Here is a 12,292-nt window from a genome sequence, read left to right on the forward strand (position 1 = left end):
TTATTGATACAGAAACACTTTTTAAACCGTTACAATTGGTAGGACTACCAGGATAGTTGTATGTTAAGTTTAACTCTGTAATACTGAGAACCCTAAACTCATTATGGCTGTTATTATTATTAAACATATTATAGTATATTAAATTGTTGCCAAAATTACATTCCTATTAAAAAGTATTCTTGAAAATGTTCATATTTACAGTATACACAGAAATTATCATTATCTAATGGCAGAATAAACAAGCAATGACAAGTACAAGTTCCAAATTTGTCAGATAAATATAAACATCTATTGAGAAGTAAATGAATACTGACAGCAAAATATGGAATTCCACTGCTCAAGTTTTCTTGAAAAAAGTACATATTTACATTACATACGGGAATTATCATTATCTAATGTCTTATATGACATTTCCTACTGGAAAATTGGAAGATCCTCAGACTTTTACATGCTATACGTTTTGTGTGTGAAGAACTTTGCCTTAAGCATTTTACTCATTCTAAAAGAGAAGAGTTTCATAAAACATTTTTAGTGCTCCGTCAAATTTTCCCATTTTTTCAATCAGAACATTAAAGTCATTGGAAAAAATGGAACGATGTTTACTTGAGTTATATTTTTAGACAGACAGCATATCTCCAAAATAGAATACAATTGATTTAACTTCATTTACTGTAGGGAACATATTGGGAAAAGCGTGGCTTCGTTAATCAAGAAACACTCTTGATTAACTACATTTCCTAGGATTCCTCTGGTGGATGTACAATCACTGTTGCATGGCCTTAAAACTGATGAAGGTTTTTTTTGTTCAGGTAGTATGCCAGATTGCATTCTCCATTAGCTAGAAACCTGATAAGCTTGAACAATCTTTGGCTGCATTTAGACAAACTGATTAATGTGATAATCTGTGTGTGATCTTGCTGCCTTCTTATGCCCCTGTCTCTCTCCTCTTTTTCCTAGGGGCACAAATTGACGATAATATTCCACGCCGTACTACGCAGCGCATAGTGGCACCACCTGGTGGACGTGCCAACATCACCAGCTTGGGTTAAAACAAACATGGCCGCTCAGCGGATCATGGGAGTGGGTGGGGCACTTGAAGACCCTTTTGATTCTTTTAGAGCCTGTGATGGTTACTGCGGGCAACCAGTGGGTAAGGCCTAGTTGAGGCGTCAGTCCCCCCCGTCACTTTGTTGTCAATCTCTTTCCCCCAACATCTTCACAGAACCTCTTCACTTTCCTCTTTCTACACATTTGGGAACAAACCCTGTTTTTAACACGGAGATACACAAAAAGGAAAACGTTAAAGAGTAGAACTTGTGGCTTATGTTACCATTAACATATTTTCTTTCTTTTCTTTCTTAAAAAAAAAGGAAGGATAAAGTGAATTTCCTGGGAGCTGCCATTTTTTTTAAATAAAGGTATGGGTTTAATTGTTGAAAAGAACAGCAAAACAATTCAAGGGTTTAAACTGGATATCCTTTAAACTGGATTTTACAGTAGTGCAATGTAAAAGGGAACATAGAAATGATCAAAGACCAAATCTCTTCACACTCTCCTTTCTCTAACTGGGAAGGTGGCATTTGTGCTGCTACGGTCGGTTCATCAGTAATTGAGTTGGGGCGAAGGAAACATCTCCTATCCCAGTCTTAAGTTTTTATTCTTTTATCTCATTCCAAAGTTGAAGGGCCATTTTTTTAAAAGAGTACGTGTGAGTTTGCTTGCTCCCATATGTTGTGTTTTGAAATGCCTTATTTTGGAATGGAGTTCTGTCTTCATCTTTCCCAGTTCAAGATGAGCTGTAGGGTCCCCCTGGCGCCACCACTGTGGATTTTTCTGTCACGGAAATCTGTACGTCTCCAGTGTGATTAGCCAATGTTATTAACTCAATCCTGTATCAGCTCAGACTTGATTTTTATAATTTATATTCTCCATCTAGTCCCCTGTTGTTCTGATGTGCCAGATTCTGAACTTCAGTAACCTTTGCCACTGCTGTTCATCACCGGGAACCAAGCTGTTCTCTGTTGGTTGGCAACAACCTCTGACTGAGATCCTTGCAAACACTGACTCTCTATTTTGTGGCTTCATTCTGAACACCTCGGGATTCAACTTGCTGCCAAAATGAGCCATCGTTTCATTTCCATGCTTGCTGGTTTCCCTCAACTGAGAAACTTGGTCACTGTAAAACATAGTAGTCCTGTTACTGTCTCAGCTCTTGCATGAGGAGGGGTTGCTTTAGGTTTTCCCTTCTTGTTATTTGCAAGGATTTATAGAAGGAAAGTCTGGGGAATGGAAGACTTATCTATCCTCTCTGTTTCTCCCTCCAGCTTTCCTCTCCCCTTTTGTGCCCTTGGTCAGTGAACACAAACTACAAGCTAGTATTCTTTGACTGAATGGAGGGCAGGTGGAGAATGCTGGCCACAGACATGGAGGTGCATGCAAGTCTTCTTTACTTCACAATGACCTGAATGTACCAATTGGAAAAGAGAGAAACTGGCTTGTGCTGAGACCTTGGGGGATCCCATTCCTAGTAGCACTAAATTGAATTAATGAACTTAATATAGAGCTAAATCTAAAGAGCAGCATTGATGCTTGTACCAGTAGAAACCATTGTGCTATGTGAGGTTGGACAAGTGCAGGAAAATGTAACTTTTTCTCCACCTGAGACAACTGTTCTACAAGGCTTTTCACAGGTTAACAAAAGTACATAGGAGTCAGTCCCGATTGAACAATCCTGAGCCAGTTCTCCCCACTTCCCATGGCTTCTGTTTGCAAAGAGAACCCGTTTGGGGAAGAGGGTGTCTTTGGATGTAGATTTGGAGCCTTCTTCGCTGTTTAACCAGCCCTTTAATCATTCTGACAAGAGCCAGCGTGGTGTAGTGGTTAAGAGCAGGTGGATTCTAATGTGGAGAACCGGATTTGATTCCCCACTTCTCCACCTGAGTGATGGAGGCTTATCTGGTGAAGCAGATGTGTTTCCGCACTCTTACATTCCTGCTGGGTGACCTTGGGCTAGTCACAGTTCTCCAAATTCTCTCAGCACCCCCCCCCCTTCCTCACAGGGTGTCAGTTGTGGGGAGAGGAAGGGAAAGGAGTTTGTAAGCCACCTTGAGTCTCCTTACAGGAGAGAAAGGTGGGATATAAATCCAAACTCCTCTTCTTCTCTACCTGCCCCATGCTAGGTGCACCATCACTGGTACAGACTGACTTGGATCCTTGTAACTGCACATCATCCACAGCTAAGTCACTGTTGTAGACAAAGGTTCCTTCTGAGAAAGAACACTTCCTATATTTCTGGCTGTTCACTGAGCTCGGAGGTATAGAAAGCTGCAAGTCTGATGCCTCTTTAAGTTGCTGAGATCTTGTGAGTTGTCTTTGCACCTTTTCACACTCACCTTTTAGCACTAATGGCAGCAGATCACCATTCCTGGCCATTTCACGTAGGAGTCTTTTGTTTGCTTAAGAGATTGCACTTTTTTTAAATTAAAAAAGTATTTAGTAAGTGTAATATATATATTTTCAGCTTTTTAAAAAATTATTTGTTTTTTTCCATCTGTGCTTTAATATGAATTTAAACAAGGAGTTTTTTGGGGGGGTATAATTAAGAAAAAATAAAGCACCTGTGTTTCAGTTCTACGAAACGTTTGCAGCTCATTGCTATTCACTTGAGTCTTCCTTTCCCCCCTCTGTGCTCATGATGATCATTTTTTAAAAAGTCGTTTTGTTTGTCCTTTAGGGGAAAAAAAGAGAAAACTGTTTTACATATTTTTTTTTTGCAGGCTGTGTAAGCATGTTTCTTCCTGTGGGAGCTCGCTTGCTTGTGTGTGTGTGTGTCCGTTTTAATGAATGTCATATGTAAATGCTTCAAGGAAATGACATTGAACATGGAATTAACTTACCGCAGTGACTTGATGCTCTAAAGGAAAAAAAAGATTAAAAAAACCCAACCATGTAGAATTTACGACTAGCTGGATTTGAACCCTTGGATTTGTGCTTGTGAAGGAGCTGTAAGTGCTAAGATGATCATGTGTGTAGGCAAAAAAGAAAAAAAAAAGTCCTGAGGTTGGATCATTTTCCCAATGGTGCAAATAATGGCATAAAACGAGTCTTGTGTTTTTTCTTCCTTAAAACTCTGTGTTATATTACTATGGGAACTCCTCTAATAAAGACAAAATGTTGTTGTTTCAGTTTGAGTGTTGATGTTGTGCGCTAACTTGTCACCTCTTCCCAAGGTAACGTACAAGGCTGCCTTATACTGGTTCCTAACATCGGTCTTTCTAGCTCACTGTTGTGTACTCTTGACACGTTCTCAGAAAGGAAGGTTTCTCCTAATTTGAAATGCCCAGGAGTGAACCTGCGGCCTTTGGGATGCGAAGGTACTCAGCCACACACACACACACACCCATCTCAAGGAAATCCTTATTTTCACCTGTAAATTCAGATCCATTCTCTTGGCTTTTATCCTCCTCCTCCTTCTCCGCCCTGGCCCGATCCCCAGTATACAACTTATTTAAATGAAAGTGGAGTTCATGTTTAGTGGTGGAGAATAGGGCTCAGTTCCAAGATACTTTGGCTTGGTGGATTTTTACTATTTTGATGTGAAAAAAAATATATACCCAATTCTTGACTTTTCCTGATGAACCAGGTGTCCAAACTTTCAGGCCCAGACTTTCGTATTATCTACCTGACAGCCTTCGAGATACCAGTGACTGAAACTGGTACTTTACACATGCAAATATTACTGACCCCAGCATAACTCCTAGCCATTGAGCCTTGCCCACAGTCTCTACACATTGATATCTGGCAGCTGAGTATCCAAAGTACAATACTAGAAAATATGGCAGTGGACTCAATTTGGTTTCCTCTGGGGTGATGTTATGGATGGATTTCCTTGGAAGGAAGTAGGATTTGTAACTTGAAAAGGCCTTCACTGAAAGGCAGTGGAAGAAAGTTGCAAATTTTAAGCAGAATTATTTAGTTCACATTATGGGATTTCCATCACAACACGCATTCCCCTTTAAGTTCTTCCCTGTTCTTGGAGGACCACTTGCTACATATAGCCATGTCCAGAGGTGAGATCCAACCAGTTCTCACCACTTCTCTAGAAGTGGTTACTAATTTTTTCTGAGTGCCGAGAAGGGGTTACTAAAGCAACCTCCCTGCCCAATAGGGACTGGAGGTGCGTGTGTGCGACGGCGCCACTGTTTGAATCCCACCACCATTGGAACCTGCTATTAAAATTTTTGGATCCCACCACTGGCCATGTCACTGTGTTATACATTTCCTTGCTCCTCCCCACCAGCGTCAGTCAATGATGTGGAATGGGATAAACGGGGGGGGGGGGGGAGAAATGAGTTAATCCCATATGCAGCACAGTGAGCCCTCTGGAGGAGAAATGGAATATAAACGTATGGAGTTCTGTGACTTTGTGGGGAGACACATACGGTGGCAACCTAAAACCCAAGCGTAACATCACGTTGTGCGTAAGCATTAGAATGAAAACTTGTAATGCGTTGATTTAAATACTTTGGTTTATAGTGCATACGCTGCCTCATAACATCCAGAAAACTATGGTTTGTCACCATTTGGATTCCCAAGGATTGCAAAGTTCCTCTATTGCAGAAGTCTCCAGTAACGATAGCCTCTCGTTTTGTCTGTCTCCCATTATAAGTCCATCTTGCAAGAATATTTCTAAACCCTATGTTTGGGTGACATGGATGATCATATTTGAGAGTTTGATCTATTTCCGTTATGAGGCTCTTTGAAGACTGTTTTCACCTGGGCACAGAGCTATCTGTAGGCAAGACTGAGTTTCTGTGCAAACCCCCCCCCCCCTCGATTCTATCACCTCAAATCAATTACAGAAATTTACTTTTTAATTTTTGACATGAAAACTTTGCCTAAAGTGTGAGTTTGGTTTTTAAACTATCTGAAAAAAATTGGTGGTGCCCAATAAAAATGGTGCATTCCAAAATTCACCTACTTAATCTACCAATCTCTGTACTGTTGACATTGGCTGATTTTGTTCTCCCAAGATCTGAATGGCAAGGTACCAGTGGCTACTGATCTTGTACTCCTTTGGGGAAATCTCTGAAAGACTAACAGATTCCCCCAAAGAAGCCTGTTAGCAAAATGCATAGGAAATTTTAAGTGAGTAATAAAACACATTTTTAACTTCCTTTTGGGCCATCAACCTTGGCTTTATTTTTAAAACTCTTAATTCGTAGTTCATCATATGTACCATTTGTGATGAGGATTATTTTAGAGGCTCAAAGCACTTAACACGCATGATCTCAATAGACTTTCTCTATGGACTTGTCTTTAATATCTTGTTCTATTGGAAGAGGAAAATTTGGTTTTTATATCCTGCCTTTCTCTACCTTAAGGAGTCTTAAAGTGACGTGCCATTGCCTTCCCACCCCCAGCCGTCATCTTGTGAGGTAAGTGAGGCTGAGAGAGTTCTGAGAGAACTGACTAGCCCAAGGTCACCCAGCAGGCTTCATGTGGAGGAATGAGAAAGCAAATCCAGTTCACCAGATAAGAGTCCACTGCCCATGTGGAGGAGTGGGGAATCAAACCAAGTTCTCCAAATTAGAGTACCACTATCAGCCACTACACCATGCTGGCTCTCAGCCAGATGGTGTATGTAATTCTTAACTTGGCTGCACTGTGCTGATCAAAAAATCCATGTAATGGATCCCACACAGGAATAGGGAGGATGTTTCTACAAACCTGTAAGAAGAACTAGGAGCAGCAGTGGCATAGGAGGTTAAGAGCTCGTGTATCTAATCTGGAGGAACCGGGTTAGACACAGAGCTCCCCTCCGATTTAGAACCTGTTCTTGTAACGTCAGAATGGGTCCAGCAACTCCTTCTCCACGTCTCTGCTGTTCATAAGCGAGTTGCCAATCAATTAGGTTTAGCTCAGCAAGCCATGGACAAACGCCTTGGCTGTGTCCGCAATCCTAAAACTTGGGATGAAGGTCAGTTGGTCATGTATAGGAAATTTTCTGAGCAGGAGCATGCTGTTGCTGCCAAATGGATGGGTCCAATCCCTATTGTGCAGGTCGGCAGTCCCACGGTCTACCGTGTCCGCTTGACGCGTCATGATGGTTCTGAATGGCTCAAATACTTCCATGTGTCTCAATTAAAGGAATGGTGTGGAAAGTCTCCCTCAGGGACAGATCCCAATAGCTTGCAAGCGGCCACAAATGGGTCTCTTTCATCTATCGTCCCAACTCCCTCTCCTCGACACTTCCGCTCCGGTACTCTGCGTACGGGAAATAATGACAGCTCGGCGCTGTCCGAGTGCTCCAGTGACGCCCAGCCCGCAGAAGGCCATGGTAGTCATCCGCCAAATCCTGTTGCTTTGGCACAAAGTTCTGTGGTTTTACTGGACGTGCCCATCCCAAATGAAGTCCCAGTACCCTTCCCTCGACACTTCCGCTCTGCTACTCTGCCTAGCACGAATAAAGTTCAAGTTAGTCTTGCCCCAGAGCCGCTCGCCCCGGCGTGCGCTCGGACCAAGCAGATACAAGATGGTTCTTTTCCAGGACAGGACCTTCCCCGTCCACCGGACGTTTTAATCTCCCAAGACCTACACAGGTCTCCTGTTGTCCCTACCCCTCTCCCTCGTCGCCTCCACGGTGCGACTCTGTTCACTGGCCCGAGACAGCTCTCGCTCCCCAGACCTACCCTAGTCCACCCAGCCGTTGAACTGTCAGATTCTTTTATACCGTTACAGACAGTAAGTTAGGCTGATAGAAAGTGACCTGTCCAAGGTCAACCAGCAAGCTTCATGGCACTGTCAGCATTCAAACCCAGATCCCACTTTGACACTTGACACTTTGCTATCATCAGGAGGTACACAGACCTAACTGGAAAGGAGGACACACTTACCACCAGATAGCTTGTCATGGTCAATGCTCATATTTTTGAAATCCGTCTAACCTGGATGATCCAACTTAGTTTTAGTTAAGACATTTCTCTTTTTCCAGGCAATATATGGTTTTTGATGTCACCAGTCCTTTATGGTCTGGGACCAGAGTGTAAGTGGTTGGTCTGTCCTCCCATTAAAGGCACAGGGACCAAAGACTGGCATAACAGTCAACATCACATTCACAGGTTGCTGAGTCTTGTGTGAGGGCCCAGGCAACTCTGGGTGGACATGGAGAGCTTTGGATGCACACAGAGCATGAATGAAGGGTGGAGAAAGCCACGGAAATCATTGAGGCTCTGGGAGGATCGAAGCATCTTTGGCTAAAATTGGAGATTGCTGAGCCTAGTGAGAGGGCCCAGAAAACTCCAGATGGCGCCAGAGAGCTTCAAATGAACCTTGAGCACAAGCAAAGGCCTAAAAGACTGAAAACTACTAAGAAGTCTCTGCCAGGAAGAACTCTCAGCTGAGTCTCAGTATTATTGGAGGTTGCTGGAGTTGTTGACTGAGATTATTGCCCCCAAACACCTTGGCAGAATCAACTACTGACTGAGGAACTGGGTTGTGACAACAAGCCCCATACAGGAATTAGAAGTAACCACCTGGGAAAGTTGCTGGGGGGAAAGGAGACTGCAGGGGTATTAACCTCCTACAGAATATGTACTATCAGTGCTACCCCCTAGATTAGGTGGAGTGGATTTCTGGCTGGCTACCTGTGATTCTCTATTGTTGTGGGATAATGGGCTAGTTGTGCTAGTGCCTATGTTAGAGAGGTCTAGTTATTAGTTAGATAAATACTATAATGCAAACTGTAGGAGTATTATTCCACACCAAGGGGCCAAGTTGTAATGGAGAAGGCCATAAAGAAGAAGAAGAAGAAGAAGAAGAAAAGTTTGGATTTATACTCTCCCTTTTCTCTCTTGTAAGGAGACTCCTTTCCTTTCCCCGCAGCAGACACTTTGTGAGGTAGGTGGGTCTGAGAGAGTTCTGAGACAACTGTGACTATTGCAAAGTCACCCAGTAGGCTTTATGTGTAGGAGCAGGGAGAGACAAATCCAGCTCACTAGATAAGAATCTGTGGCTCATGTGGAGGAGTGGGGAATCAAACTCATTCTCCAGATCAGAGTCCACCACTCTTAACCACTACATCACTCCGGTTACACCTGAGGGACACAGGAAGTATGGTTGAAGAAGATTTAGTAACGGAAGGGCTCAGAGATATGGTTACGCTTGGTCCCCTTCCAATTTTTGGCCCATCCCAAGGTAAGCTGGAAGTGAGGCTAAGGGAAGCCCTTCTATGACACTGATGCTTTGAAATGCCATGTCCATCAAGAATAAGACCAGCACTCCTCAAGAGTAAGAACGTTTATGAAAGCCTATGAGATGGTGATGTAGGCCATGAAAGAAGATTATTTTGAGGTCAACATCACATTCACTAGCTAATGTCCAGCTCAATTGGTTAGGGCGATTCTGCAGAACAGCCTTGTCAGATAGGCCACAACATAATAGTGAACTGGCTCTCAGCTGTGACATTTTTGTGAGCTATTTCACAGACAAAATTGTGTTGCTCCATAGGACCTTCCAGCCATACTTGATGCAGATAGTAAACTGGAGGCCCCTCGCTTGCGTTCTGGTCCCATTTTGGACCACTTCAAATGACTCTCCCAGAATGATGTAGACAGAATTCTTGGAGCTTTCCTGAAACCCACCGTGGGCCACTGAGGGCAAATACCATAGATTCTGTTGTTGGGTCAAGCTCAGGGCCAAACTTAGGGTTGCCAACTTCTAGGTAGCTCCTGGAGATTTCCAGAATTACAGCTAATTTCCAGTGACAGATATCAGTTCCCTTGGAGAAAATGACCACTTAAATCTATGGTAAATCTATGGTAGATAAAATCTATGGTATTATATACCACTTAAGTTCCTCTTCTCTCGAAGCTCACCCAATCTAAACTCTACTCCCAAATTTCTAGGAATTTCCCAAGCTGTCAACAGCAACCCTGTCCAAACTGGTTGTGCTTTCTTAAAGATGTTGGGTTTGAGAAACTTGATGTGGAGCGGCAAAACCGGGGAAATTACTCCCCTTCCCAGTGTTGGTTTGGCATGAGGAAACTGCTGTAGGAGAGAAGGCAGGAGCCCCAACAACCTCTCCTTTTTTTTAACAGCCATCCCCCAGAGCATGTCGAGTTTGGCCCTCAGAGATGGACTCAGGTGAGGCTTCTTCTCTGTCTATCCTTTTTCAGAGATGGGCTTTACACCCCAGGGCCATTCCCTTCCCCACATCTCCCAATAAGATGAGTAGATGCAACAATTAGAAACTGTATTGGAAATCACAAATGAGCAAAGACATAAAACAGGGTAATCCTGGGACACCAGGTGGCAGCAAGAGCCAATAAATGGAAAAAAAACCCTCCAACCAGCTTTGCTATAAAAAGTAATGTGCATGCCTGTCCGAAATCAGTGTGTGTAGATTATACATGCATACAAGTTAGTAGAATTGTATACTCATTTGGTTTGCAATCAGCAGGTGTCTTCCCTTTCTCCCATCAGTCCTATCACTGAAACTACAGCCTTTTCTCTCCTACGAATTTAGTTCACTGGCCTTTGAACTGATGGTTTGGAATCCAGTTTTATTGTACTCTTGAATTTATCATGCTGGTCCTTACTGTATTGTTTTTTATCCATCCTACTCCACAGAGTTGTAAGCATAAACTGAAATAAGTGGCAACCATGAATGCTGCCTAAAACTTTTTGGAGGAAGCCTGGGGAAAAGAGTGATTGGTACCCAACCAGTTATTGGTGTTCATCAGCACAGTGATTGTTTTTGTTCTGGCCACTTTGAACACAACAAAAACATTCAGGCAATATTGTAAAGAAATGCACTTTCCTAGGGTCAAACAGAAGTGCTGGAGTTAAGGTATGAACCTCCTTCTGAAAGAGGAGTCCTTGCTCCTATTCCCTCAATTTGACACTTTTCTTATCAGGGTGGGCAAGTTAACTGTGCTAAGGAGGGAGCATTTGTTTACCTGAATGGACTTTCCCATTGCAAATTACCACGGTTGGTCTAGGACTAGGTCTTTCAGCATGCATGCACATAAAAGCCACATTGTTGATTTGACTAGAGCCCTTTGGAGTGAATGAGCGTTGAATATTTATGAATGGAAGGGTTCAGGGATGGGTCTTTTTGTCCTGGCTGACCATAGGCTGTTCATCTCTTTGAATTATGAAGATGCCAAGTGTGGTCAGTGAGGCTGAGCTGATACCAGGCGGCTAGCAGATGCCACAGAGATGGCATCTGTGGAGATCAGTTTCCAAATAAAAAATTCGCTAGAAACTAGCTGTCACTCCTGATGGAGTAAACACTAAAGTATCGTCAAGGGATTCAGAATCATTTGTATGCTGCTCATCTTGAGAGGGTGAGCAGCACAGATTGTCTAGAATAATAGTAATTAGAGTATTTTCAGTGGACTGTAAGTTTAATGACTTCATGGGCTGAGAACTGGAATTCATCGAAGGTTGCCCATTGGGCTGTGTGTGTAATTGAGCTGCCTGTCAGTTTTTATTATCTATGAATTTGTAGTTCTCCAAGATGAGAGTAGAAAATTGTGTACTAATAAGGGGCCAGAGTTACAGAGCTCAGACCTCAATGAGCTGGAATGTAATTTAATGTGGTGAATGTGTAGATATTGAAGTGTTATTGTATTTTTGCAATAGTGGAACAGATTCTTTCCAGTCAGGACATCCACTATTGGGCCTTTCTTCTCATTCCTACATTGAAAAAAGGCAAGGTGGCTGGAAGCATAGGGCAGGGCTGTTGAGATGGTTGGCTAGTCTGACCCAAGGAACAGTGGAGCAACCTGCCATAGTGGTGAACGGCAGTGTGAACTAATGTGAAACTGGATGAAGTTAATCAGCAGTGATGGATGAATCAAGGAAATGCATTCAAGGATGCAATTTTGAGTAGGCTTACTAGGAAGTAAGTTCCATTGCCCTTCAAGTTCTGCATAAACATGCATTATGTAGTGAACTGCTCTGTAGATTGCTGGGTGACCTTGGGACAGTCACAGTTCTTTCAAAACTCTCTCAGCCAATGCAGAGGCAAGCAATAGCAAACGACCTCTGAACATCTCTTGCCTTGAAAACCCTACAGAAGGACCATAAATCAGCTCTGACTTTATGGCACACAAATAGACACACTGGCTCAGTTGGAAAGCTAACTTCTTTGATGGTGGCTCCAGGCCACCAAAACTGAAACTATCCATTTTGCCACTAGAACTTAAGCCTGTTTATGCATCCACTGCATATAAATCAAGGGGTTGCCAATCTTTCCTTTAATGTGAACTATTTCTAAACAATCAAG

General features: G+C 42.8%; 1 protein-coding gene across 4 annotated transcripts in view; it reads left to right on the top strand.

Annotated features, from left to right (window-relative positions):
* DPYSL2 (dihydropyrimidinase like 2) overlaps positions 1–1,408 on the top strand; it is a 77,322-nt gene extending 75,914 nt beyond the window's left edge. For all 4 annotated transcript variants that reach the window (XM_048512212.1, XM_048512213.1, XM_048512215.1 and 1 more), the window contains exon 14: positions 958–1,408. In XM_048512212.1, coding sequence (XP_048368169.1) covers positions 958–1,049 — 92 coding nt within the window. In that variant the 3' untranslated portion in view covers positions 1,050–1,408. The remainder of the gene's footprint in view (positions 1–957) is intronic.
* Positions 1,409–12,292: the final 10,884 nt, after the last annotated feature.

This window comes from Sphaerodactylus townsendi, linkage group LG12 (assembly GCF_021028975.2).
Source record: "Sphaerodactylus townsendi isolate TG3544 linkage group LG12, MPM_Stown_v2.3, whole genome shotgun sequence".
NCBI classification, from domain to species: domain Eukaryota; kingdom Metazoa; phylum Chordata; class Lepidosauria; order Squamata; family Sphaerodactylidae; genus Sphaerodactylus; species Sphaerodactylus townsendi.